General features: G+C 36.9%; 1 protein-coding gene across 5 annotated transcripts in view; it reads left to right on the forward strand.

Annotated features, from left to right (window-relative positions):
* Nucleotides 1–23,346, forward strand: part of KDM6A (lysine demethylase 6A) — a 204,722-nt gene that overhangs the window by 111,511 nt on the left and 69,865 nt on the right. For all 5 annotated transcript variants that reach the window (XM_027054049.2, XM_027054051.2, XM_027054050.2 and 2 more), the window contains exons 7-8: nucleotides 8,625–8,679; nucleotides 12,717–12,751. In XM_027054049.2, the coding sequence (XP_026909850.1) occupies nucleotides 8,625–8,679; nucleotides 12,717–12,751 (90 nt within the window). The remainder of the gene's footprint in view (nucleotides 1–8,624; nucleotides 8,680–12,716; nucleotides 12,752–23,346) is intronic.

Here is a 23,346-nt window from a genome sequence, read left to right on the forward strand (position 1 = left end):
GATATAGAGTATACAGGTTTTCGATGATAAAATGCAGTTTATTTTCATAATAGATTTCTTATTTTCACCTACACATGAAGTAGATTCCAGGGCCTCCTGTTTTATTTGTATCTCTGGTAATAACTTTGTTACCAAAATGTATCTCTGCAACAGATTCATTCTGGTTTGGTACTGTGTAAACAGCTCTCATAGCAAGCAAATTTGGTTTTAAAATTTGGCCCTGCCTTATGACTAATTGTGTGATCTTGGGCAAGATGCCTTACTCTTCTGATCCTCTCTCTCTGCATCTATAGTACTAGAGTAACTGTCTCCATTCTACAAGATTATTGTAAAGGTTTATATGTATGTGAAAGTATCTGCCATTTTTTTTTTTCAGCCCTCTCTTTTCAGTTCTCAGTTTGTCTACTATGTATCTAAAACTCCTCCGTTTGAGACCAGCTGAGATACTGTTTGTGAAACCCATTTTCCCATCCTAGAATTTAATACTTTTGTCACTCTGCCCACCCTCAGAAATATGAAGTTAATGCCTAGCTTACTTTTCGGTCATATGGTGTTACTTTTAAGTTGGTCAGTAGAGAGGTCATGTGTGTTTGTTGTGTTTCTTCCCTGTTTCAGATGATAACCCCGTAGGTGGATTTGGTTGCCTCTTTACGCCATATAATTAATTATATGTTTTATTTCATTACTTTTTAATGGCGTTAATGATAATTGCTTATATTCGTTACATATTTCAGGCAATGTATGATCATTATTTCAATAAAAGTACACTAATTTTGACAAATAGTTTCACATAATGCCTCCAATTTTCACATCCTGGCAGACTGTTAATTATTTCCTTCATGTGAAGGAAGGAAATGCAAAATAAGATGTAATAACACCCATATTCTTCAGTCCGTTAATGCCAGAGTATCTTTCATTTAATGAAGATTGTGTAGAAATTCTTCTTAATATTTACATGTTCTTAATATTTACAAATATCTTATTTACATGTCCCTAAATATATCAACATTGGAACTTTTTTGGATTTTAAAGGTAAAGACTCTGGCTTTTTTTTTTTTTTTTTTTTTTTTGTAATGTTTATTTATTTCTGAGACAGAGACAGAGCATGAGCAGGGGAGGGGCAGAGGGAGAGGGAGACACAGAATCCAAAGCAGGCTCCAGGCCCTGAGCTGTCAGCACAGAGCCCGACGCGGGGCTCGAACGCACAAACTGTGAGATCATGACCTGAGCCAAAGTCGGCCGCTCAGCCGACTGAATCGCCCAGGCGCCCCAAGACTGTGGCGTTTTTTAATGAGAACCTGTGGGTAATTGGCTAGATACCAGTATGAGTTCCCTTATAATTTGGTATTTAAGGATGGTAAGTACTGACTTACCATTGTGTCACAGAGACACAATTCAAAGGAAATGGATTGAACTCAAATGAGATGTGCACGTTAGTTTGGCATTTTACCAAGTGCTTAGTGTTTCTTGAATAGATAAATGAAATGGAAGAGGCTATGAAATGATAAATACCTCTCGTAGGAAGGCCTGGAAAAATGGAGGGCAGGGGGAGAGGTTGACTTTATTTATCACCTTTTAACAAAAATTTTTTTTTCTCTACAAACTGACAGTGCATTTGTATTCTCTAAACGTTCCCATTCACCAGTTCATTCGGCTTGTCTCCCGTGTACTATTATTATATGTGACATGAAACCACTGAGTGAAATAGCACTTTCACTTTCTTTTTCCCTTACTCTTCTTCAGGAACTACTTCATTTCCAGGTGTCTGATTTGATCTTATACCTTTTATTGACTCAGGACTTTTATTGTCATATTTTTTATGCCATGGCAGAAGGAATAAGTAAAGGCACAAGGATATGTATTTCCTTTTAGAAACCACTTTTGTAATCTGTGACAATGCCTCCTATCTTTGATAATTTTATTTTTATTATTTTTAGTAGTATTGTACCAGTGTTAATTTCTTTTGAAAATTTTTTAATGTTTATTTTATTTTTGAGAGAGAGAGACACACACAGAGCATGAGTGGAGGAGGGGTAGAGACAGGGAGACACAGAATTTGAAGCAGGCTCCAGGCTCTGAGCTGTCAGCACAGAGCCCGTTGGGGGCTTGAACTCACAAACTGCAAGATCGTGACCTGAGCTGCTTAAGTCAGACGCTTAACCGACTGAGCCACCCAGGCGCCCCTATTTTATTTTTTTAAATAAAAATTAAAAAAAAAATTTTTTTTTAAATTTATTTATTTTAAGAGAGAGAGAGAGGGAGAGCACAAGCAGGGAGAAGCAGAGAGAGGGAGAGAGAGAATCCCAAGCATGCTCTGCACGGTCAGTGCAGAGCCCTATGTGGGGGCTCAAACTCATGACCTGAGCTGAAAATCAGGAGTCAGTCGCTTAACTGACTGAGCCACTCAGGCATCCTTATAATTTATTTTTTAATGTAGAATACATAAATACATAAATTCATTTAATTAAGATACCGTGAACTCTATTTTAAAAGTACTTGCTTAGAATTTGAATACTAGTTGTTAAAGTAATTTTAACCATGCCTTAAGTTTCTAAAATGTCGGTAATATTTCCTTGTTGAAGGTTTAGCAGCATAGTTTTATTAATTCAGTTGCTAATACTTCTCTGTGGCTACCCCTGCCCTATTTAATAATGAATACTTCATGACGCTCAATAGCTTGACTCTTCTAGTTGGCATTTTGAAAATTTGAGTTCTTTAAAAATAGCTTTATTTAGATATAATTGACATATAACACTACTGTGTAAGTTTAAGGTGTACACCACCTTTTTTTGGGTACATTTATATATATTGCAATGTCATTACCATTGTAGCATTAGCTAGCATCTCTACCTCATCACATATTATCATTTTGAGTGTGCATGCGTGTATGGTAAGAGCAATTAAGATCTAGTCTCTTAGCAGCTTTTAAGTTTGTAATACAGTATTTATTGACTGTAATCTCTGTGCTGTGCATTAGCTCTCTGGAACTTAGGTATCTACTAGTTGCAAGTTTGTGCCTTTAAACAACATGTCCCTAGTTCTCACATTGGCAGTAGAACTCGGCTTCACCTGAATGTAATATCGCTGTTCTTTTGGCAAAGGATGGTCTTTACTGTTTATTTTGTCCCCTGTCCATTTTTACTTACTTGTGGGCAAAAATCATTGCCCGCCTTTTTCCTCTTTCCTCTACTCTTCAACTTGTACTTTACCTTTTAATCTTTCCTAGATAGTATTCTCTGATCTGAGGTGATCTCCTAATTGGTTTATCTAGCCGCTTCATACTGCTTTCTCCACTCTGCCAGCCTAGTTTTGTTTTTCCAACTTGATACTCATTTCTGCCATGAGTTCTGTTACATACCTTTAAGCGTAAAGTAATATAAACAGCAGAAGTACTTCAGTTCCTCCAAAATACATGTTTGAAAAGGACATGACTGCTCATAGATCTGCAGTAACCATTGTCTCTGATATGGATGGGTTAGAGTGGGGCCAGGTTTCCCATTTCAGTTTTCTCTCCTCAAATATATTTTACCTGCAAGAAATCCTTTCCAACCAAAGAGCATCTTTTTTGGTGTTTACCCATAACAGCTAGCTTTATGAAGCATTCAGTGTATCTGATGGCACATTAAAAAAAAAGAAAAAAAAAATCATCATTTTATCCCCTTTGTAAAATATATATTGTGTGCTCCTTGTATTTGTTATTGGTGTAAATATGTCTTATTTTGATAAGAATACAAATTGTAGACTACTTGATTTAAAGAACTTGGAAAAGAAGTCATCCTGTACCTGATCATTTGTGTACACAGATTAGACACATACTAGAATCAGTGTTTTAAAATTTCTGGTCAGTTGTATACCTGTAGTTTGGTAAAATACAATAGAAATGAGCTGGGAGACAAGTAGGACACCGTGACAGGAAAAAAGGTGTGGGATAAAGGGGTTCTCCGTGGATGCATGGATGGAAGATCATACATTTTGTAGGTCTTAAGGAGTTAATAAACTAGTTCATTTGTTAACTGATTCAGTGTTGGAATAGATTTCTCATTTATTGGCTTAATTCACTTTTTTGTAGGCGGTAAAGTAAGCAGCAGGTTTTGGGATTGGGAGGTGAAAAGGCTTTGAATGGAGATGAGTCCTGTGGGAGTATTGGTATAGACAGATAGAAGTCTAGAGCCAGAAAACAGGGCTGTGAAAAGAAGTAATAAGACTTGGAACATCTTCAGTATTACAGTGTCTTTTGTCTGACTTTTTTGTTAAGGATACTTTGGGAGGAGACCAGATGGGAAACTTCCTTTTTGAGTAAAGATTGCCAGGATGTGTTAGCTGTTAGTTACTGGTGTGCAGTAGAGTTTCTCCTCAAAACAGTTAGGAATAATCTTGTATTACAGAGAATCAAAAGAACTTGAGTTTGAGGGCTGTGAAAGAACCTCAGTCAGATCAGCTTAGCCAGCAGAGGGACTTGACTCCTAACCCTGCCAAAACTTGCCAGTTTCAGTTCTGCATCTGCTTCTCAGAGACCAAATCCCTAAAGTGCCATCGTGTCTCAGGACCTTTTCCTAGTCTCATCCACTTATCATAGACTGTTAGGTTTAGGAATGAATTTGTTGGCTTTAATTTGTTCTTTTAGAATTGTGGCAGTCTGTAACAATGAAAAAAGTGACTTGCAAGAGTACGTGACGTACCTTCCCTTTTCTCATTTAAAATCGTCCGCAAAACCCTCTGTCATAAGGGCTGTGTAAAAATAAGTGGTTTCCTCAGCTTGAAGTACCTCTCTTCTTTTTTCCCTCATCTACATCTTTTGGATTCCATTATGCAATTGTCTTTTAAACTTCTTCTGTTTTCTTTTTTAAGTGTGTTTATGTTTTTAGAGGGTGTGTGCGGGGGACAGGGGGCAGAGAGACAGACAGAGAATCCCAAGCAGGCTCCACGCTGTCAGCTCGGAGCCCAACACAGGGCTCCATCCCCTGAACTGTGAGATCTTGACTTGAGCCAAAACCAAGAGTCGGACGCTTAACCGATTGAACCACCCAGGCGCCCCTGTCTTTTAACCTTCTGGGAGAACATGAATGTCAGTGAGCCACGTATTCAGTTTTGTAGATGTGTAGCCACAGCAGAGTGCCTGGCGTTGCCATCATTTTATTCCCAAAAGGCCATGCCTGTGCTAATTGAATATAGTCAACAGTATCAACTACCTTGCCTACTTGGTCTGAAGTAAAGTTTTTGGGGGCAAGTACACAATTTAAAAACTTGAAAATAGTGGCATTTAACCCCAATTGTGCATTGGAAAAACTTACAGAAGCTTTTTTTCTGGTCTACAGGCTGTCAGCCCCAACCCACTGAGTCAGAACATCCGAGATTGGATCTGGAATCCAAACATTGCTCCAAATTTTAATAACTTATACATACATAAATAATTTCTTAATTACAAAAACAAGTTATATCACTGCTTGTCTTCAGGATTGGGACTATAGTTGAAGGGTTCTGTAATTGGAAAGATTTATGAGATAGGACAGACTCTACAGCTAGAATGAAAACAATTTAAAGAGAAAGTCTTGAAACTTGAGTTTTCCATGTTAATTACATGAATATAGATTCTCTTCCTCCAGATAGAAATCAAGTTCCTTAGTCTATATAAAGCAAAATGCTGTGAAGTTATTTTGAAATATTGAACAAGTGAAAAGCTTTTAAAACAAAAGGTAACTTTGGTGATAAAAGCGTCAACAGAAATTATTATGAATAGAACCTTTTTGTTCAAGTGGACCAGAAGCGCTGTATAAAAAGAAAATCACCATAACATTAAAAAAACATGTTAGGTAAATCTTGCTTGGAAATTAATTTTCAGTAGAATGCTTTCTGCCTTGAGGTTTGTATGTAGTCTTTGAACTGCAGAAGCCTCTACCGCATAATAACTATTTCACACAGCAATGGTCAGTTTCAGTACTGCAGTATTTCCGGGTGGGGTGCAAATGTTTCCTGGCTGCTTCTGTTGGTGGCAGGGATGGCTGCTGGATATTTTACCTTGGTATTTTCAGATCCTGGGGCTGATTATTATAATTGATAGTCATTTCTGCTGGTTTATATGTTAATAGGTACATCTCTTTTGCATCTGGTTTAGATACTAGAAATGAAACTGTGAGGTCATGTCATTCCCACCCCAGTCCCTCATCTGCCTGTAGTTTACTGCAAAGCGTATCATTGTTTTTCTTTGTATGGGGTAGTTTTATGTTTTTAGTTTTCTTAGTTGCTTATACTTCGTAATTACTCTGTTAAGTTCTTTCATTCTCAAATTCATGTTTTTGAATATGTACTCTTTTGCCAAGTAATTTTTCTAATACTGTTGCTATTTGAAAATGTTTAATATTTCACTGTGTTGTGGGTTTGAAATGATACATCAGTGACTTCATTGGTGCTTTTAAGAGTGATTGATAATTATGTAAACATGGTCCAGAACTGCTTTTGCCAGGTTTCATTGCAGGACCTTGCATATTGATAGATGAAATGTAGTCTAGGCAATTTGAATTATGCATCTCTGCTCTTTGTGGGATGTCATTGTAATAGTAAAACTAACAATACTGCCATCTCGAAGTGTGTTTTTTTACAGGTCAGTTTGTATCCTTTGATGGCTCAGTTAGGGAAGGTCTGTTTGCTTGCTCTTATCTAAATGTAAGCATATGCCAACAGGATCGACTAGACTTAAGAATGTCGGAGAGTCTGAATGTGTGGCTACTGGGCTCCTCTTTTTGCCTAGAGGAAGACAACTGATTATAAAGCATGCTTTGCTTTCATAGTGCTCACTTTTTACTTCCTTTATAGAAGTATAGTTGACATACAGTGTTATATTAGATTCAGTTGTACGAGTACTGTTTAAAATAGTCTGGGATCTATTGCTATGGTAGCACACTAAAGGGATGTGAGTGTATATACAATCTGCTTAGTAGGCCAAGGGAAAATAAAAGCAGTTCCTTGTTTTTGTTTTGTTTTGTTTTGTTTTGTTTTGTTTTTTAATAAAAGCAGTTCTTGAAGTGCTCAGATGTTGGATCTTTTTTTTTTTTTTTTTTTTCACTTAGTCAACCATGACACATAACTTTTCATTTGTTTCGTTGATCATTGTATTCCCTAGTTCCTGCATTGGCCTAAGGACATTATAGACACTTGATAAATATTTGTTGAATGGATTAAATATTTAATAATTAAGGGTTATAGTCGTTTTGTTAGTAGTTTGTCCAGTCAGAATATTACAACCGTTAAATTTTAAAGAGTACTGCAGATGTAGGCTAGCCTAATTATGCTTGCACAATAACAGACATTTGTAAAGGAATATGATAGCTGCTGTGTTCATACCAAATGATGCCTTCTCATCTTTCTTTCACTGTAATACTGGGTAGCTGACATGAGTTTGTTTTTGGTAATGGAGGGTTCTAGTTGGCCAAGTGCAATTTTGTTCATTCTGTGTTGAAATATAGTACTGAAAGCTTGCTAATGATTATTTCTTTCGATAAAGTCTTTTGGAGTTTACATCCAGAAGTTGTCATTAATGTGTATCAATTTTCAGTTTGTCCAATAGTTGTGAGAAATACAACTGTTTAGATATTTGGGTTGTGGAGAAGAATGAGCTTATTGTGGTCAAAATACTTTTTTAATGGGTTTGTGCTTTGGCTGTTGATTACTTTTAATGTTAAAACTTGTAGAGAATCAGAAAATTTGAATATACATATATGGAAATATTTTTATTCAGAGTTCAAAGAGATTTACTTTTTTTTTATCTTAAGGATTTTATACCAACTCTGGTACTCGTTTTTCTTTCTTAGTTTATACACCAGATTTAATGTTGATAAAGTAGATGTCACATGTCACCCAGTGTCCTTGATCATGGTTTGTGTTCTTAAAAATTCATGTTATCCACTGAATTTAGCATGCATTTTTTGGGCAGGTTTATATGATCTTGTTATAAATGCATACTGTAAACTATTCGTGGTTTAATGTTGCCTATATATATAATAGCATATGCATTCTAAAAAGAAAACTATATTTCATAGAAGAGCTTGAACACAGGCTATTTGATGCATCCTTGGTAGTATTTCAGATAGTTTTTTTTCTGAATGTTTATTTATTTTTGAGAGAGAGAGTGTGAGTGGGGAGGTAAAGGGGGGGGGGGGGGGGTCAGAGGAAACGAAGCAGGCTCTGCCCTGACAGTAGAGCCCGGTGTGGGGCTGAACTCACAAACCATGAGATCATGACCTAAGCTGAAGTCGGGCGCTTAACTGACTGAGCCACCCAGGCACCCCTAACTTTCAGTTTTTAAAATAATGGTCTTAAACTATTTAAACTGCTCTAGACCTGATACTTACTATTTACCTGAAGGCTTTTTCTGAAGCTTTTTTCATATAAGCAAAATTATACATACAATAACTTGATTAAAGTTAATTCTCCATTCTCACTTGTCTCAAGAAAGTAACCCAGCAGCAGGTTATCAGCAATAAATGTACAAAGTAATTCCAGCTGTTTGTCTAGTGTGTTTTATTAGCCTAGCATGGTTTCTTGATTATGTTAGACCTTATGTACTGGAAATTAAGGCACATGTATATGACTGAATTTAGTGCACTGATTTTCTCATTCTCTTCTTGCAGCATTTTCAGTTAGCTTTGGTTGACTGCAATCCCTGCACTTTGTCCAATGCTGAAAGTAAGTATTTTTAAGTAATAGTTTTCTACATGTATTCAGATCACCTCATGGCAAATAATAGTAGTAATGATGGTGATAATGATGATGATGATGATGATGATGATGATAGTGATAAACTCCTTTGCAATTTTTCTTCTAGAATTATTGAATCTAACTGTATTGGTTGCCATGGCTACTTGTACAGATGGAACATGTGAGACCAGTTATTGTGAACAGCCTGTGTCTAAAATAGATATGCCAGTGAACTGGGTAGTTGAATTAAAATTGTCTGCCCTAATGAACAAGATTGATTATGCATTAATTATTATCATAGATGACTTGGGGGGATTAAAAACAGGGTTTGCCAGTGTTTTAGGAAAAATAAGTATACAGAGATTCTTACGTGGTAGCTCACCGATTCCTGCTGTGTGGTATTAAAATTATTGGTAATTATGAATACTCCTTTGATTTTTTTTTTTATTACAGCTTTACACGTCATGTATAAAGTTTGAAGTGACATTTTTCAATTAATTCAGAAAGAATGTGAGAAACCTGTTCCGATAACAGTGGTTTTCTTCAGTTATTTTCTGCTTCTGTGTACGTCTCTTTCCAAAAGCAGATTGGGTTGATTATGGTGTGTTTATCAATATGCATGTGTTGTCATATTTAGTGTTCTCTACAGTATAGCCAATAAAAGTTTAAAGGATATTCATTGGGTTCAAGCTCGATTTCTTTAAAACTTTCTTGAAATATTAAAATTTTAATTAGAGTGTATGAAAAATTGAATCATTCTTAATGAAAATTTCAGGTTAAAGGATTCTAGGTTTTAGAAAGTCGGTATTTCGCTCTAAGTGATTTCGTGTTTTAACTCCATAGAATGACATCAGGTGAAAAGTAGTGTCAGTGTTAAAAATGCCTAAGAAAATGATTGCGTACATGAAAAGACTGTAGAAATTAGAATGTAACTTGTTAGTACACGAATTACGACATGGTGTGGATTAAATCATCGTCTAAGCCAGACCAATTATATCATGCTTCTACTGGAGGCAGTTTCCTGAGAAAACATAAAAGATTTCTGTTTTCTTTAAATGAAACTCAGGATTTGCTACCGATCAGTGTGTTTGCTGAATAAATGGTGGCAGCAATATTGTAGTTTCTAAAACGAGGTTAGATTAGAAAAAAGTTTAACTCCGATACATTTATTAAATGTTAATTTATACTTTTTCCTTAATTATATGGGAGTAAGGGAACAGCTCGTTTTCATTTAATTGGTTATATCTTGTACCTTAAAGCTAACTCTCATAACTGTATGTCTGTTTGAATGATAACTTTTGAGGGATGTTTCATAAACTTTAGACTAATTATTTTGGTAAATCCTCATTTTATTCTGCTCTGTTGAAGTTAAATCTCAGTTGTAGGTCCTTGCTCTTGCTTGAGAGGAAGACACCTACATCTGTAGAATGAGTACCATTGGGCAGAAAACTTTTCCTGTTGAATGTGAAGAGGATATTCGAACCATCATGAATACATTTTCAAGTTTACTGTGTCTCTCTCTCTGTATGTTGTTGAGAAGGGAAATAGGAGGGAGGGTAACCCACATCCTGGTTTGCCTGGACTCAGGACTTTCTGTGCTATAAGGCTGGTTACTGTGATGGAAGGGAACAGGCTTTATTTAGAGACATTAGGCCATTATAGTTCAGTTGATTTGGGTAGTTTATTTTAGGCAGTCTGTGTGATTACATGATAGCCATGGTAATGGCTGATGTCTCACAGAGCACTAACAAATGTAGATTACCTACTTTGAGCCAGACATTATTACTATTTAAATACCAGGCTCTTATTATCTTTGCAAAGCGTATTTCTCTTTGAATTTTTAACGTCATCACCTGTTTGTGTATGCCACAGACCTTGACTACTCTTTGAAATCTTCCATGTTACTTTGTGATACTTCAGACGATCAGAAAATTATAGAAAGTAAAGTAAGCTTTTAAAAAAATGTCTATGTGAGATATTTGTATTTTATGGCACAGTTCATTTATGCAATTAAAAAGTAAGTAGATACACTTATTGCGTCTAGAGCTTTTTAAGAGGGGTTAATTACAGTTGGTGTTTTAAAAAGCAGAATCATGGTGACGTGAGACTTTTCATTATATGTTGGTCCCTTGGGATAAAATTGTTTCCTCTAGATTTAATTAATTCTCTTAATTCTAAAAGTAATATATAATTTCTGAATAAAGTTTAATTTCAGAACCTTTTACGGCAATCTTTGTTAAAAATTTCCACTTCTAATTGAGACTTGCCAAGTGGCGCTTTTTTGGTTGTATGGTTATATTTCACTTGAAGACGATTTTTAACAACTTAAATATGTGGTGACTTTCACACTACAAAAGATGACACTGGATTTAGTAATTCATTGCTTAGGGGGGCCCTAGATGGAGGGCCTAGGGACTGAGCTTGGAGGAAGTTAAAGGCGGTAGTGGGATGCTAGCTAGCTAGTTCTTTTCTTCCTTATCACCTTTATTAGAGGTGTAAGAAGATAGGAAATGAATATAGTTTTTCCATCCCTTTCTCATTCTCTTAGCCTGTAACCCAGTCTCCCTCCAGTGATGCACTGAGGTGAGATTTGGACTTGAATCTCAAGGAGAGCTGTATTGGAAAGGGGGAGTGCAGAATAAGAAAAGCCCTCAACAGATATGGATAAAGGGGATATCTCTATATGTAGAAATTTTGTTATTATTTTTATGTGTTTTTCACAAAACTGATTTTCATTTTCTAAAGATATTTGTTTTGCCTCATCTCTGATTAATGTGTGATATTTAACAATTGTTTATGGAGAGAGATGTAGTATTTACTTTCGATCCAAAAATGTTTGATTTTAAAGTTCATTATATATTTCATTTGTTTGTTTTGCTTTTTAGGGTTACTTAGTTTAGTTCTTCCCAGGTGCTGGTCGAGGGAACAGGTATCAGAATATCTTGCAGAACCCATTAAAAAGGCAGCCTTCTAGGCCTTGCCCCAGGCTCACTGAATCATTATCTCAGGAATCTCTATTTTTAACAAACCTCCCAGGTGAATCTTACTGTTAGGAGAATCAGTGAGAGAGTTACTTCATGGTGCATCCCTCAGTGAGTACTTGATAGCTGTGTGGACCTTGTTTTCAAAGATGCACATAAACATTTTGCATATACATTTGATAGGCTCCCAGACTCTTTGAAATCCAGCTGTGAAATCCAGGTAGATGGAACATTTAAAAAAGAGGTTTGTTATTGAAGAATGGGAATTATAGCATTAAAGTAGCTAGAATCCAGTTTTGATTTCCTGGTTCGTTGTTGCTTTTGTTGCATCATTCGTACTTTGGTGATGCAGTATATCAGGAAGACCTGCAAACAGAAGCTGAAGTATATTTATTTGATTTTCAAGACATACTTGTTAATCTTGTGACTCTTTACTATTCTTGCCTTCTAAGTGGTTTGTCTTTTTTTTTTTGAATAATTCTGAACAACCGATAGAGAAATGCAACAACTCATTTCCTCTGTGTGTTGTTACTAGAGTCATCCTGGCTTATGACTTCTTTATAAATGTTGTTATGAAATACGGTGTAAAGAATTAGAGGCTTTCTTTGGTTCTAGTACTTTTTTTTTTTTTAACCGAAATACTGACTTTACTATATTTTATTGACATGGACCTCTGTTTTTAAAATACCATGTTTTGATATGCATAGATTTATAAGAGTTTTCTCTGTTTGCTTAATCTTACAGTTTTGAATGTTGTAAGGAATATACTCACTTGCTATAGATTTTAATGTTGATTTTAATAATTAAACTGACAAATTTTGATAATGACCAACAATGAATACATGTGGCACAAACAGCTTCTTGTGTCATGTTCTTGAGTGTGTTTGCTTGTGTATTTTGTCTTACTAAAAATAAAAGTTATGTTCTGTTACTTAAATCTCTATAGTGTAGACTGTGCTTATGTTTGGCATTTTATATTCTTCTTTAATTTACCCTAAACACTACTCTAATGGTATTGATTTTTATTTTCCATCATCTTTGCAGTTCAATTTCACATTGCCCACTTATATGAAACCCAGGTAAGTGTTTTAACTTAACCTTACTTAAGCAAATGTGATCACCCATAAGTGAAATCAGACATACATGTATTTTAATGGGATTCTGGACACTGTCTCCTTCATATATTTTATATTCATTAAATGTGATCAAGATTTTACTTAGTGAAACAGTACTTGCTGTGTATGAAGAAGTTTCATTTAATATGTTTTGCCTGTAAACTTTGAACTATCTGTAGCTTTAAATGACTGTGTTTAAGTTTTCTCTTATTCTCTTTTTTTTTATTATTTTCTTAATGTTTTATTTTTTGAGACATAGAGCATGAGCGGGGGGGAGGGGCAGAGGGAGAGGGAGACACAGAATCTGAAGCAGGCTCCCGGCTCTGAGCTATCAGCACAGAGTGCGATGTGGGGCTCGAGAACCCACAGACCACAAGGTCTCGACCTTAACCGACTGAGCCATGCAGGCACCCCATGTTTTCTCTTATTCTTAATGTAGAATGCCTAGTTTTCTTTGCAAAATGTTTATAGGTGGTTGTTATAATGCATTGCTATTTAGTTTCACTTTTTCTTAAGAATGAAATATTCCTTCCACGTGTCACCATTTAAAAGCCCAATTAGAGTCATCTCTTGATCTAATTACCAATAAATACTTTTATGGTTGCTATACTTACAAACCTTTTTTTGTTTAATTAGAACATTTTGTTTTTGTGTATGGCAGACTTTGCTTAGTTGTCTGATAAAAGGCATAACACATAGACATTTACTCTAGGCAGTAGCATGGAAAATCAGTTATAATTTGATATGAAAGTAAAATATTGAGTAATCAGAGTTTACCCAAAACATAAATTTTATAACCACTCTTTAGGGGAAAAAATACTGTCATATTTGTGCATCTGTTTTGTAAGGTCTCTTTAGTTTCAATGCCACCATGGAGGGCTTGAAAAAATTAACATCAGATTCCTGGACACTTCGATCTGCTGTGCCCAAAACACATGGGTGTGTGTGCCCTAGGAAGAAGAATTTATGCACCCTACTAATCTAGGGATTTTATCAACCTTGAGAAGATGCTTGTGAGAATTACATCAGCTTGTGGATCAGCCTTTACCTGCCAATGCTAATCCCAGCTTCTGCCAACTGCTGATTTTTGCCAAATCAGCAAGGGCCCCGGGGGGAAAGCAGCTACAGAAATCAGGTTCCTCTCCAAAGTTGTTGTTTCTTTGGAGTCGTAGCCCCTTCTGTTCTCATTACCTCAGGAGCTCTCTGCTGCCTTCAAAATGAGAAGTTCTGATTTTTTTTTTCCCTGAACTTTTCTAGTTCTTAGTGAACTTTGGCAATAGCCAAAGCCGAAGTTTCCTCACTTTTATTTTTAATGAGAGTTTTTGCTGGTGGTGGAATTATCTTATTTGACCACTTTGAAATTTACATTCCATTGTCTTCTGGCTTTCATTGTTTCTCATGAGAAATTGTCTGTTAGTGTTAATTTTTTTAATCTTGTGAAGGTAATATGGGGACAGGGCCCTCCGTCCATCGGTTCTTTCATTTGATACGTTGTAGTTCCCATTAAGATTAAACAAAACAAAACCAGAAGAACAAAATTCATGGCAAGGAGACTGTGTAATTATTAGGTGACAAAAGATGACACTGTAAGCATATGAAAAATGCTTATACTTTCTATACTCCCTATAGAAAGTAACGTTTTTATAGTTCAGCTAATTGTAGGAATATTTATAAATACGGAATTTTGAAATGTAAATTTAAGTAGTCCTATATGGTTAATGGCCACTGCTAGGTACTCAAAATAATTGAATTAAAGTTTCTTTATATAAAAAGTCTCCCTGCTAATAAATGTAGACATTATTTAGTATCACTTTACAAACCCCGAGGGCCCTATACCCACATTACCTTTACAGGGTTAAACAATAAGACGGTGATTAAGACAGAAAAGTGAGGGAATACTTTTTTTTACAAGAGTGGTTAAGGAAGGCCTCTCTGAGCAGGAGCTATTTGGGCTGAGCCCAGAAATGTTTTGGTTAAATTTAATCATAAATATGGGTTAGGGTTACTTTATTTTTTAGCATTTTAAAAAATGTTTTTATTTTTGAGAGAGAGAGCACATCCATGCATGAGTTGGGGAGGGGCAGAGAGAGTGGGGGACAGAGGATCTGAAGTAGGCTCTGCGTTGACAGGACAGAGCCCGATGTGGGACTCAAACTCATGGACAGTGAGATCGTGACCTGAGCCAAAGTCAGACGCTTAACCGAATGAGCCACCCAGGTGCCTCTAAGCTTTACTGAGGTGTAACCGACAAATAAAATTGTAAGATAAACTGCACAGTGTGATCATTTGATACACACGCGCACACACACACACAGTGAAAGGATTTCTGCAATTACACGCATTGCATTGAGTAAATTAACACACCTGTCACCTCACCTACCACTCCCCACCCCCGCCAGATTCTACATATAAGTGATACCATAAAGTATTTGTCTTCCTCTGTCTGGCTAATTTCACTTAGCATAATGACTTCCACGTTCACCCATGTTGTTGCAAATGACAGAATTTCCTTCTCTTTTAAGGCTGAAATACTATTCCATTATATTTATATACCACAGTTTCTTCACCCATCTTTCCACCAACACTTAGGTCGTTTCCATGCCTTGGCTGTTGTCAGTGATGCTGCATTGAGCATGGGAATACAGATATATCTCTTGGAGATAATGGTTTTGTTTCCTTTGAAAATCTATCCAGAAGTGGGATTGCTGGATGATACAATAGTTCTATTTGGGTATGGATAATTTTAATGGGATGTCATCTCCCACACACCTGTTTTTACTAGATTTAACAATTAGATTCTCATAGGTTGCTGGGTGTATTGTCATACCATCTCTAAATACATTTTATTTCTCTGTATAATGTCATATGTCCAAGTATAGATACATATTATTGTCATGTTAGGAATTGTTCTTGGAAAGCTATGTCAGTTATTCTTTTCACATTCACATTTAAGTTCTAGTTAGTCAACCTACAGTGTAATATTAGTTTCAGGTGTACTATATAGTGATTCAGCACTTCCATACAACATGGGGTGCTCATCATAGGAAGTGCAATCTTTGATCCCCATCACCTGTTTCACCACCACCTCCCCCCCTTCCCTTCCCTTCTGGTAACCATCAGTTCTCTATAGTTAAGAGCTTGTTTCTTGGTTTACCTCTCCCTTTCTTTTTTCCTTTGCTCGTTTGTTTCTTAAATTCCACATAGGAGATACGGTATTTGTCTTTCTCTGACTGACTTATTTCATTTAGCAGAATACTCTCTAGCTTCATCCACATGGTTACCAATGACAAGATTCCATTCTCTTTCATGACTGAATAATATTCCACAGTATTTATATATATACCACATCTTCATCCATTCATCAATGGATACTTGGACTGTTTCCATAATTTGGCTATTGTAGGTAATGTTGCTGTAAACATAGGGGTGCATGTATCTCTTTGAATTAGTATTATTGCATTTGGGTAAATACTTAGTAGTGCAATTGCTGGATGGTAGGGTACTTCTATTTTTAACTTTTTGAGGGACCACCACACTGTTTTCCAGAGCGGCTGCACCAGTTTGCATTCCCACCAAACAGTGCAAGAGGGTTCCCATTTTACCACATCCTCACCAATGCCTGTTGTTTCTTGTATTGTTGATTTTAGCCATTCTGACAGGTGTGAGGTGATCTCTCATTGTAGTTTTGATTTGCATTTCCCTGGTGATGAGAAATGTTGAGCATCGTTTCATGTGTCTTTTGGCCATCTGTGTGCCTTCTTTGGAAAAATGTGTATTCATGTCTTCTGCCCATTTTTCAATCGGATAATTTGTGTTTGGGGTGTTTATTGTATAAGGTTTTTATATATTTTGCATAGTAACCCTTTATCAGCTATGTCATTTGCAAGTATCTTCTCCCATTCTGTAGGTTGCCTTTCAGTTTTGATGACTGTTTCCTTTGCTGTGGAGAAGCTTTTTATTTGGAGGTAGTCCCAATAGTTTATTTTTGCTTTTGTTTCCCTTGCCGCAGGAGCCCTATCTAGTAGAAAGTTGCTATGGCTGATGTCAAGGAAATTACTGCCAGTGTTTTCTTCAAGGACTCTTATGGTTTCAGGTTTCACATTTAGGTCTTTAATCCGTTTTGAGTTTATCTTTGTGTACGGTGAAAGAGAATGGTCCAGGTTCATTCTTTTGCATGTTGTTCAATTTACCAACACCATTTGTTAAAAAGACCGTCTTTTCCCATTGGATATTCTTTTCTGCTTTGTCAAACGTTAATTGGCCGTATAATTGTGGGTTCATTTCTGGGTTTTTTATTCTGTTCTGTTGATCTGTGTGTCTATTTTTGTGCCAGTACCATACTGTTTTGATCACTGCAGCTTTGTAATATAACTTAAGGTCCAGAATTATGCCTCCAGTTATGTTTTTCTTTTTCAAGGTTTCTTTGGCTATTCATTGGTCTTTTGGGGTTCCCTACAAATTTTAGGATTGTTTGTTCCAACTCTCTGAAAAAAGCTCTTGGTATTTTGATAAGGATTGCATTAAATCTGTAGATTGCTTTGGGTATTATAGGCATTATAAAAATATTTGTTCTTCTAATCCATGGGAATGGCATGTCTTTCCACTTCTTTGTGTCATCATCCAGTTTCTTTCATCAGTATTTTATAGTTTTCGAGTACAGGTCTTTCACCTCTTTGGTTAGGTTTATTCCTAGGTATCTTGTTGTTTCTGGTGCAATTGTAAATGAAATTAGTTCCTTAATTTCTGTTTCTGCTCCTCATTTTTGGTGTATAGCAGTGCAACAGAGTTTTGTATGTTGGTTTTGTATCCTACAGCTTTACTGAAGTTAGCAGTTTTTGCAGTTTTTTGATGGACTCTTGGGTTTTCTATGTATAGCACCATGTCATCTGCAAATAGTGAAAGTTTTACTTCTTCCTTGCCAATTTGGATGCCTTTTTATTTCTTTATATTGACCAATATTGTGTTTAACAGAAGGGGTGAGAGTGGACATCCCTGTTTTGTTCCGGATCGTAGAAGAAAGGCTCTCAGGTTTTCCCCATTTAGGGTGATGTTAAATGTGGGGTTTTTCATATATGGCCTTTATTATGTTGAGGTGTGTTTCCTCTCACCCTGCTTTTTTGAGAGATTTTATCATAAGTGGATGCTGTACTTTATCAAATGCTTTTTCTGCGTCTGTTGAAATAATCCTGTAGTTCTTATCCTTTCTCTTGTTAATGTGATTTATCACATTGATTTGTGAATATTGAACCACCCTTGCAACTTGATCATGGTGAATGATTTTTTTTTTTTCCCTGTATTGTTGGATTTGCTTTGCTAGTGTTTTGCTGAGGATTTTTCATCAGTGTTCATCAGAGATATTGGTCCGTAGTTCTCTTTTTTTGTGTCTTTATCTGGCTTTGGTATCTGGTTAATGCTGGTCTCATAGAATAAATGTGTAAGTTTTCCTTCCTTTTCTCTTTTTTGGAATCCTTTGAGGAGAACTCTTCTTAAAATGTTTTGTAGAATTCACCTGTGAAGCCATCTTCTGTACTTTGTTTGGGGGAGTTTTTTGATTACTGAATCAATTTCTTTGTTGGATTGGATTGGTCTACTCATGGTTTCTATTTCGTCCTATTTCAGTTTTGGTAATTTATATCTAGGAATTTATTTCTTCCAGGTTGTCCAATTTGTCGGCATATAGATTTTCATAATAATAATCTTATAATTGTTTGTATTTCTGTGGTGTGGGTTGTTACTCCTCCTGTCTCATTTGTGATTTTATTTTTGCATTTTTAAAAAAAATTTTTAAAGTACTTTTTTATGTTTATTTTAGAGAGAGAGAGAGAGGGAGAGAGATGTGGGGGAGGGGCAGAGAGAGGGAGACAGAGGATCTGAAGCGGGCTCTGCACCGACAGCAGAGAGTCCGATGTGGAGCTTGCACTCACGAACCATGAGATCATGACCTGAGCCGAAGTGAGATGCTTAATTAACTGAGCCACACAGGCACCCCTCATTTGTGATTTTGTGTGTGTGTGTGTGTATTTTCTTTTTGACGAATCTGGCTAGAGGTTAATAAATTTTACTATTTTTTTCCAAGAACCAGCCCCTGGTTTCATGATCTCTGTTGTTTTGTTAGTTTCTATATCATTTATTTCTGCTCTAATTTTTATTATTTTCTTCCTTCTGCTGGCTTTAGGCTTCATTTATTCCTTTTCTAGCTCTTTTAGGTAGAAGGCTAGGTTGTTTATTTGAGTGTTTTCTTCTTGAGGTAGGGGCGTGTGTATTGCTATGTACTTCCCTCTTAGAACTTCTTTTGCTGCATCCCAAAGGTTTGGGCTGTTGTGTTTTCATTTTCATTTGTTTCATACATTTTTTATTTCTTCTTTGATTGACTGGTTGACCCATTCATTGTTTAGTATCATGTTACTTAACCTGTGTGTATTTGTGGTCTTTTCAGAGTTTTTCTTGTGGTTGACTTCTAGTTTCATAGTATTGTGGTCAGAAAAGGTGCATGGTATGACTTTGATCTTCTTGAGTTTGTTGAGTCCTGTTTTGTGGCCTAATATGTGATCTGTTCTGCAGAATGTCCTATGTGCACTTGAATAGAATATGTATTCTGTTGTTTCAGGATGCAGTGTTCTGAACATATCTGTTAAATCCATCCGATCCATTGTATCCTTCAAATCCATTGTTTCCTTGTTGATTTTCTGTTTAAATGATCTGTTCATTGATGTAAGTGGGATGTTAAAGTCCCCTATTATTATCGTATTATTATGGATTGGTTTCTTTACGTTTGTTATTGTGTTTTAAAGTCTAGTTTGTTGGATATAAGTATCGCTACTCAAACTTTCTTTTGACATTCATTTGCACGATAAATGCTTCTCCACCTCCTCAGTTTCCATCTGCATGTGTCTTTAGGTCTAAAAGGAGTCTCTTGTAGGCAGCATATAGATGGGTTTTGTTCTTTTATCCATTCTATCACCTGATGGCTTTTGAGTGGAGCATTTAGTCCATTTACATTCAAAGTAATTATTGATAGATATGTATTTATTGCCATTTTATTGCTTGTGTTTGTTTCTGGAGATTTTCTCTGATTCTTTCATGGTGTGCTGGTTTTCTTTATTGCCTTACTTGGATTTCTTTTTATTCATTGCATATCTATTACTATTCTTTTACTTGTGGTTATCTCTAGGTTCATATATGACATCTTCTGCCTATAACTGTCTACATTGTTGATGGTCGTTTAAATTTGAACTCATTCTACTCTTGTCCTCCCCACGTTTTAGGTATATGTTGTTATATTTTACATCCTTTTAGTTTGAGTTTTTAATAGAAATCTTCTTTTTACTGCTTTTGTGTTTCCTACCTTCATACTGTCAATTTTGGTTTTTCTTTTCCACTCACAGAGTCCCGTGTAAGTATTTGCTGGAGAAGTGGCTTAGTGGTCACAAACTCCTTTAGTTTTTGTTTGTCTGTCAAACTCTTTATTTCTCCTTCTGTTTTGAATGTTAGCCTTGTTGGATAGGGCATTCTTGGTGGCAGATTTTTTCCACTCACCATTTTGAATATATCATGCTAGTCCCTTCTGGCTTGGAGAATTTCTGCTGAAAAATCTGCTTGATAGCCTCATGGGTTTTCCATTATAAGTAACTGTCGTTTAAAAAAATTTTTTTTTGTCACTACATTTGCCAGTTTAATTATAATATTTCTTGGTGTGGGTCTGCTTTTGTTGTTTTGATGGAGTCACTGAGTTCCCTACATCTGTTCTCATGTTGCATAATTATTCTTTCTCTCTTTTGTTCAGCTTCATTACTGAGTCTTCTTAGTCATTAATTCATTCCTCTGCTTCTTCCAGCCTGCTGTTCATTGCATCAGTCCTGTTTCTAATCTCATTTATTACACTCTTCATCTCTGATTGATTCTAACTCTTTTATTTCTGTGGTAAGGGTCTCACTGATGTCTTCCATTCTTTTCTCATGTCCAGTTAGTATCCTTATGGTCATTGATTTAAGTTCTCCATCAGTTCTGTTACTTATATCTGTTTCACCTAGATCTCTGTCCATGACCTTATCTTGTTCTTTCATTCGAGATAAATTTCTGTGTTCTCATTTTGTCTAAGTCTCTGCCTTCTTTTATATTAGAAAAGCCACTTGTGTCTCATGATCCTGAACTTAATGGTCTTATGAAGAAGATGTCATGTAGTGTCCAGGGCCTGGCACTTCAGGGAATGTATCTGCTGTGTGCTGTATGCACTCTGCTATTGTGTCGTGGCTGCTTTCTCCTTCAGGCCAGTCATCTGCAGAGACTTTTCTTTGCTTGTTGTAGGCAGTTTGTGTCCCTGGCCTGAATGCAGCAGGTTTTAACTAGGTGTGCCCTGGTCTTTTTGTGAAATGAGAACTGTCATCACCTCCACTGGAACTGAGACCCTGCAGAACTTTGTGGTCAGGGCATGTGGTGTGGGCAGGAGTTTGTGCTGTTCTTCTGGGGGAGGGGCCCATGGCACTGGGGCTGAGGTAAGTGTGACTGATAAAGGGCAGTTCCACCAGAGTGGGGAGGGGGGTGGGGCTTAATGTAAGTAATTTAGGCAGCTAGTATCCCTGTTGCACTGGTTCTTGCTAGTGGCTCTTGCTATGCCGAGTGGTGGGAGTGTGGGGGGAGAATGGTGCCAGCCAGCTACTTTGTTCCTGGAGACATCTCTCTGTGAACACTGCTTCTCATGGGCATGCTCTGAGAGGAGCAGATCATCTTCCCACTGCGTTCCCCAGGCGCTCTTCAGATAGCTGTGTCCATGCTGTGTGTGCCTGGGTTGTTTGCCTGCTGTCTCTCCCAAGAGCAGTCCTGATGCCTCTGGACTCTCGCAGAGGCCAGCCCAGCCCACTGATACTTTAAATTTTCGATTTAAGGCCATCTGGTTGCAAGAACTCATGAAATTCAGTCCCTCGCATTTTCCAATCCAGTGGCCATAGGGAAACATTCTCCTTGTGCATTCCCTTGTGCTCTGATCTCACTCTCTCACTCTTCTCTCCAGCCACAGCTCTCTCCGCTCTGCAGCAGCCAATATCGATTTCTCCTCTAAATCATGTCTGCACTTTCTACCTTGTTTGATGTGACTTCTTCTCTACCTTGAGTTGTGGAGTTTGTTCTGCCAGTCTTCAGGTTGATTTCTGGGGCATTTAGAATGATTTGTACAAAGTTTTCTATTTGTGTTTGGAAGCAAGCCAAGGGTTCTCCTACTTTGCTGCCATCTTCGAGGGAAGTCCTATATCATTTATTTAATGTAGCTTTCCTTATTTATTTGTGTGTGTGTGTGTGTGTGTGTGTGTGTGTGTGTGTGTAAATGTATATTTATTTAAATTTACATCCAAGTTAGCATAGTGTGCAGTAATGATTTCAGGAGTAGAATCCAGTGATTCATCCCCTACATAAAACACCCAGTGCTCATCCCAATAAGTGTCCTTCTTAATGTCCCTTGGCCATTTAGCCCATCCCCCCACCCATAACCCCTCCATCGCCCTAAGTTTGTTCTTGGTATTTAAGAGTCTCTTATGTTTTGCCCCCCTCCCTGTTTTTATGGTATTTTTGTTGCCCTTCCCTTATTTCATCTCTTTTGTATCTTAAATTCCACATATGAGTGAAGTCATATATTTGTCTTCCTCTAATTTCGCTTAGCATAATACACTCTAGTTCCATCCACATCGTTGCAAATGGCAAGATTTCATTCATTTTGATCGCTGAGTAATATTCCTGTGTATGTGTATGTGCACACACACATATATATACATATATACATACACATACAAACACACACACACACACACACATCCATACATACATACCACATCTTCTTTATCCATTTATCTGTTGATGGACATTTGGACTCTTTCCATACTTTGGCTATTGTCGATAGCGGTGCTATAAACCTTGGGATGCATGTGCCTCTTCAAAACAGACACCTGCATCCTTTGGATAAGTACCTAGTAGTGCAATTACTGGGTCATAGAGTAGTTCAGTTTTTAAGTTTTGAGCAACCTCCATACTGTTTTCCAGAGTGGCTGCATCAGTTTGCATTCCCACCAGCAGTGCAAAAGCGTTCCTCTTTCTTCTGCCATCCTCGCCAACATCTGTTGTTGCTCGAGTTGTTAATGTTAGCCATTCTGACAGGTGTAAGGTGGTATCTCACTGTGGTTTTGATTTGTATTTCCCTGATGATGAGTGATGTTGAGCATCTTTTCATGTGTCTGTTAGCCATCTAGATGTCTTCTTTGGAAAAGTGTCGTCTATTCACGTCTTATGACCATTTCTTCACTGGGCTGTTTGTTTTTTGGGTGTTGAGTTTGATAAGTTCTTTATAGATTTTGATAGTTCTTTATAGATAACCCTTTATCTGATATATCATTAGCAAATATCTTCTCCCATTCCATCAGTTGCCTTTTAGTTTTGCTGATTGTTACCTTCTCTGTGCAGAAAAGAAGCTTTTTATCTTCATGAGGTCCCAGTAGTTCATTTTTGCTTTTGTTTCCCTTGCCTGAAGTTACTGCGGCTGAGGTCAAAGAGGTTTTTGCCTGCTTTCTCCTCTAGGA

The sequence above is a fragment of the Acinonyx jubatus genome, chromosome X, assembly GCF_027475565.1.
Source record: "Acinonyx jubatus isolate Ajub_Pintada_27869175 chromosome X, VMU_Ajub_asm_v1.0, whole genome shotgun sequence".
NCBI lineage: Eukaryota > Metazoa > Chordata > Mammalia > Carnivora > Felidae > Acinonyx > Acinonyx jubatus.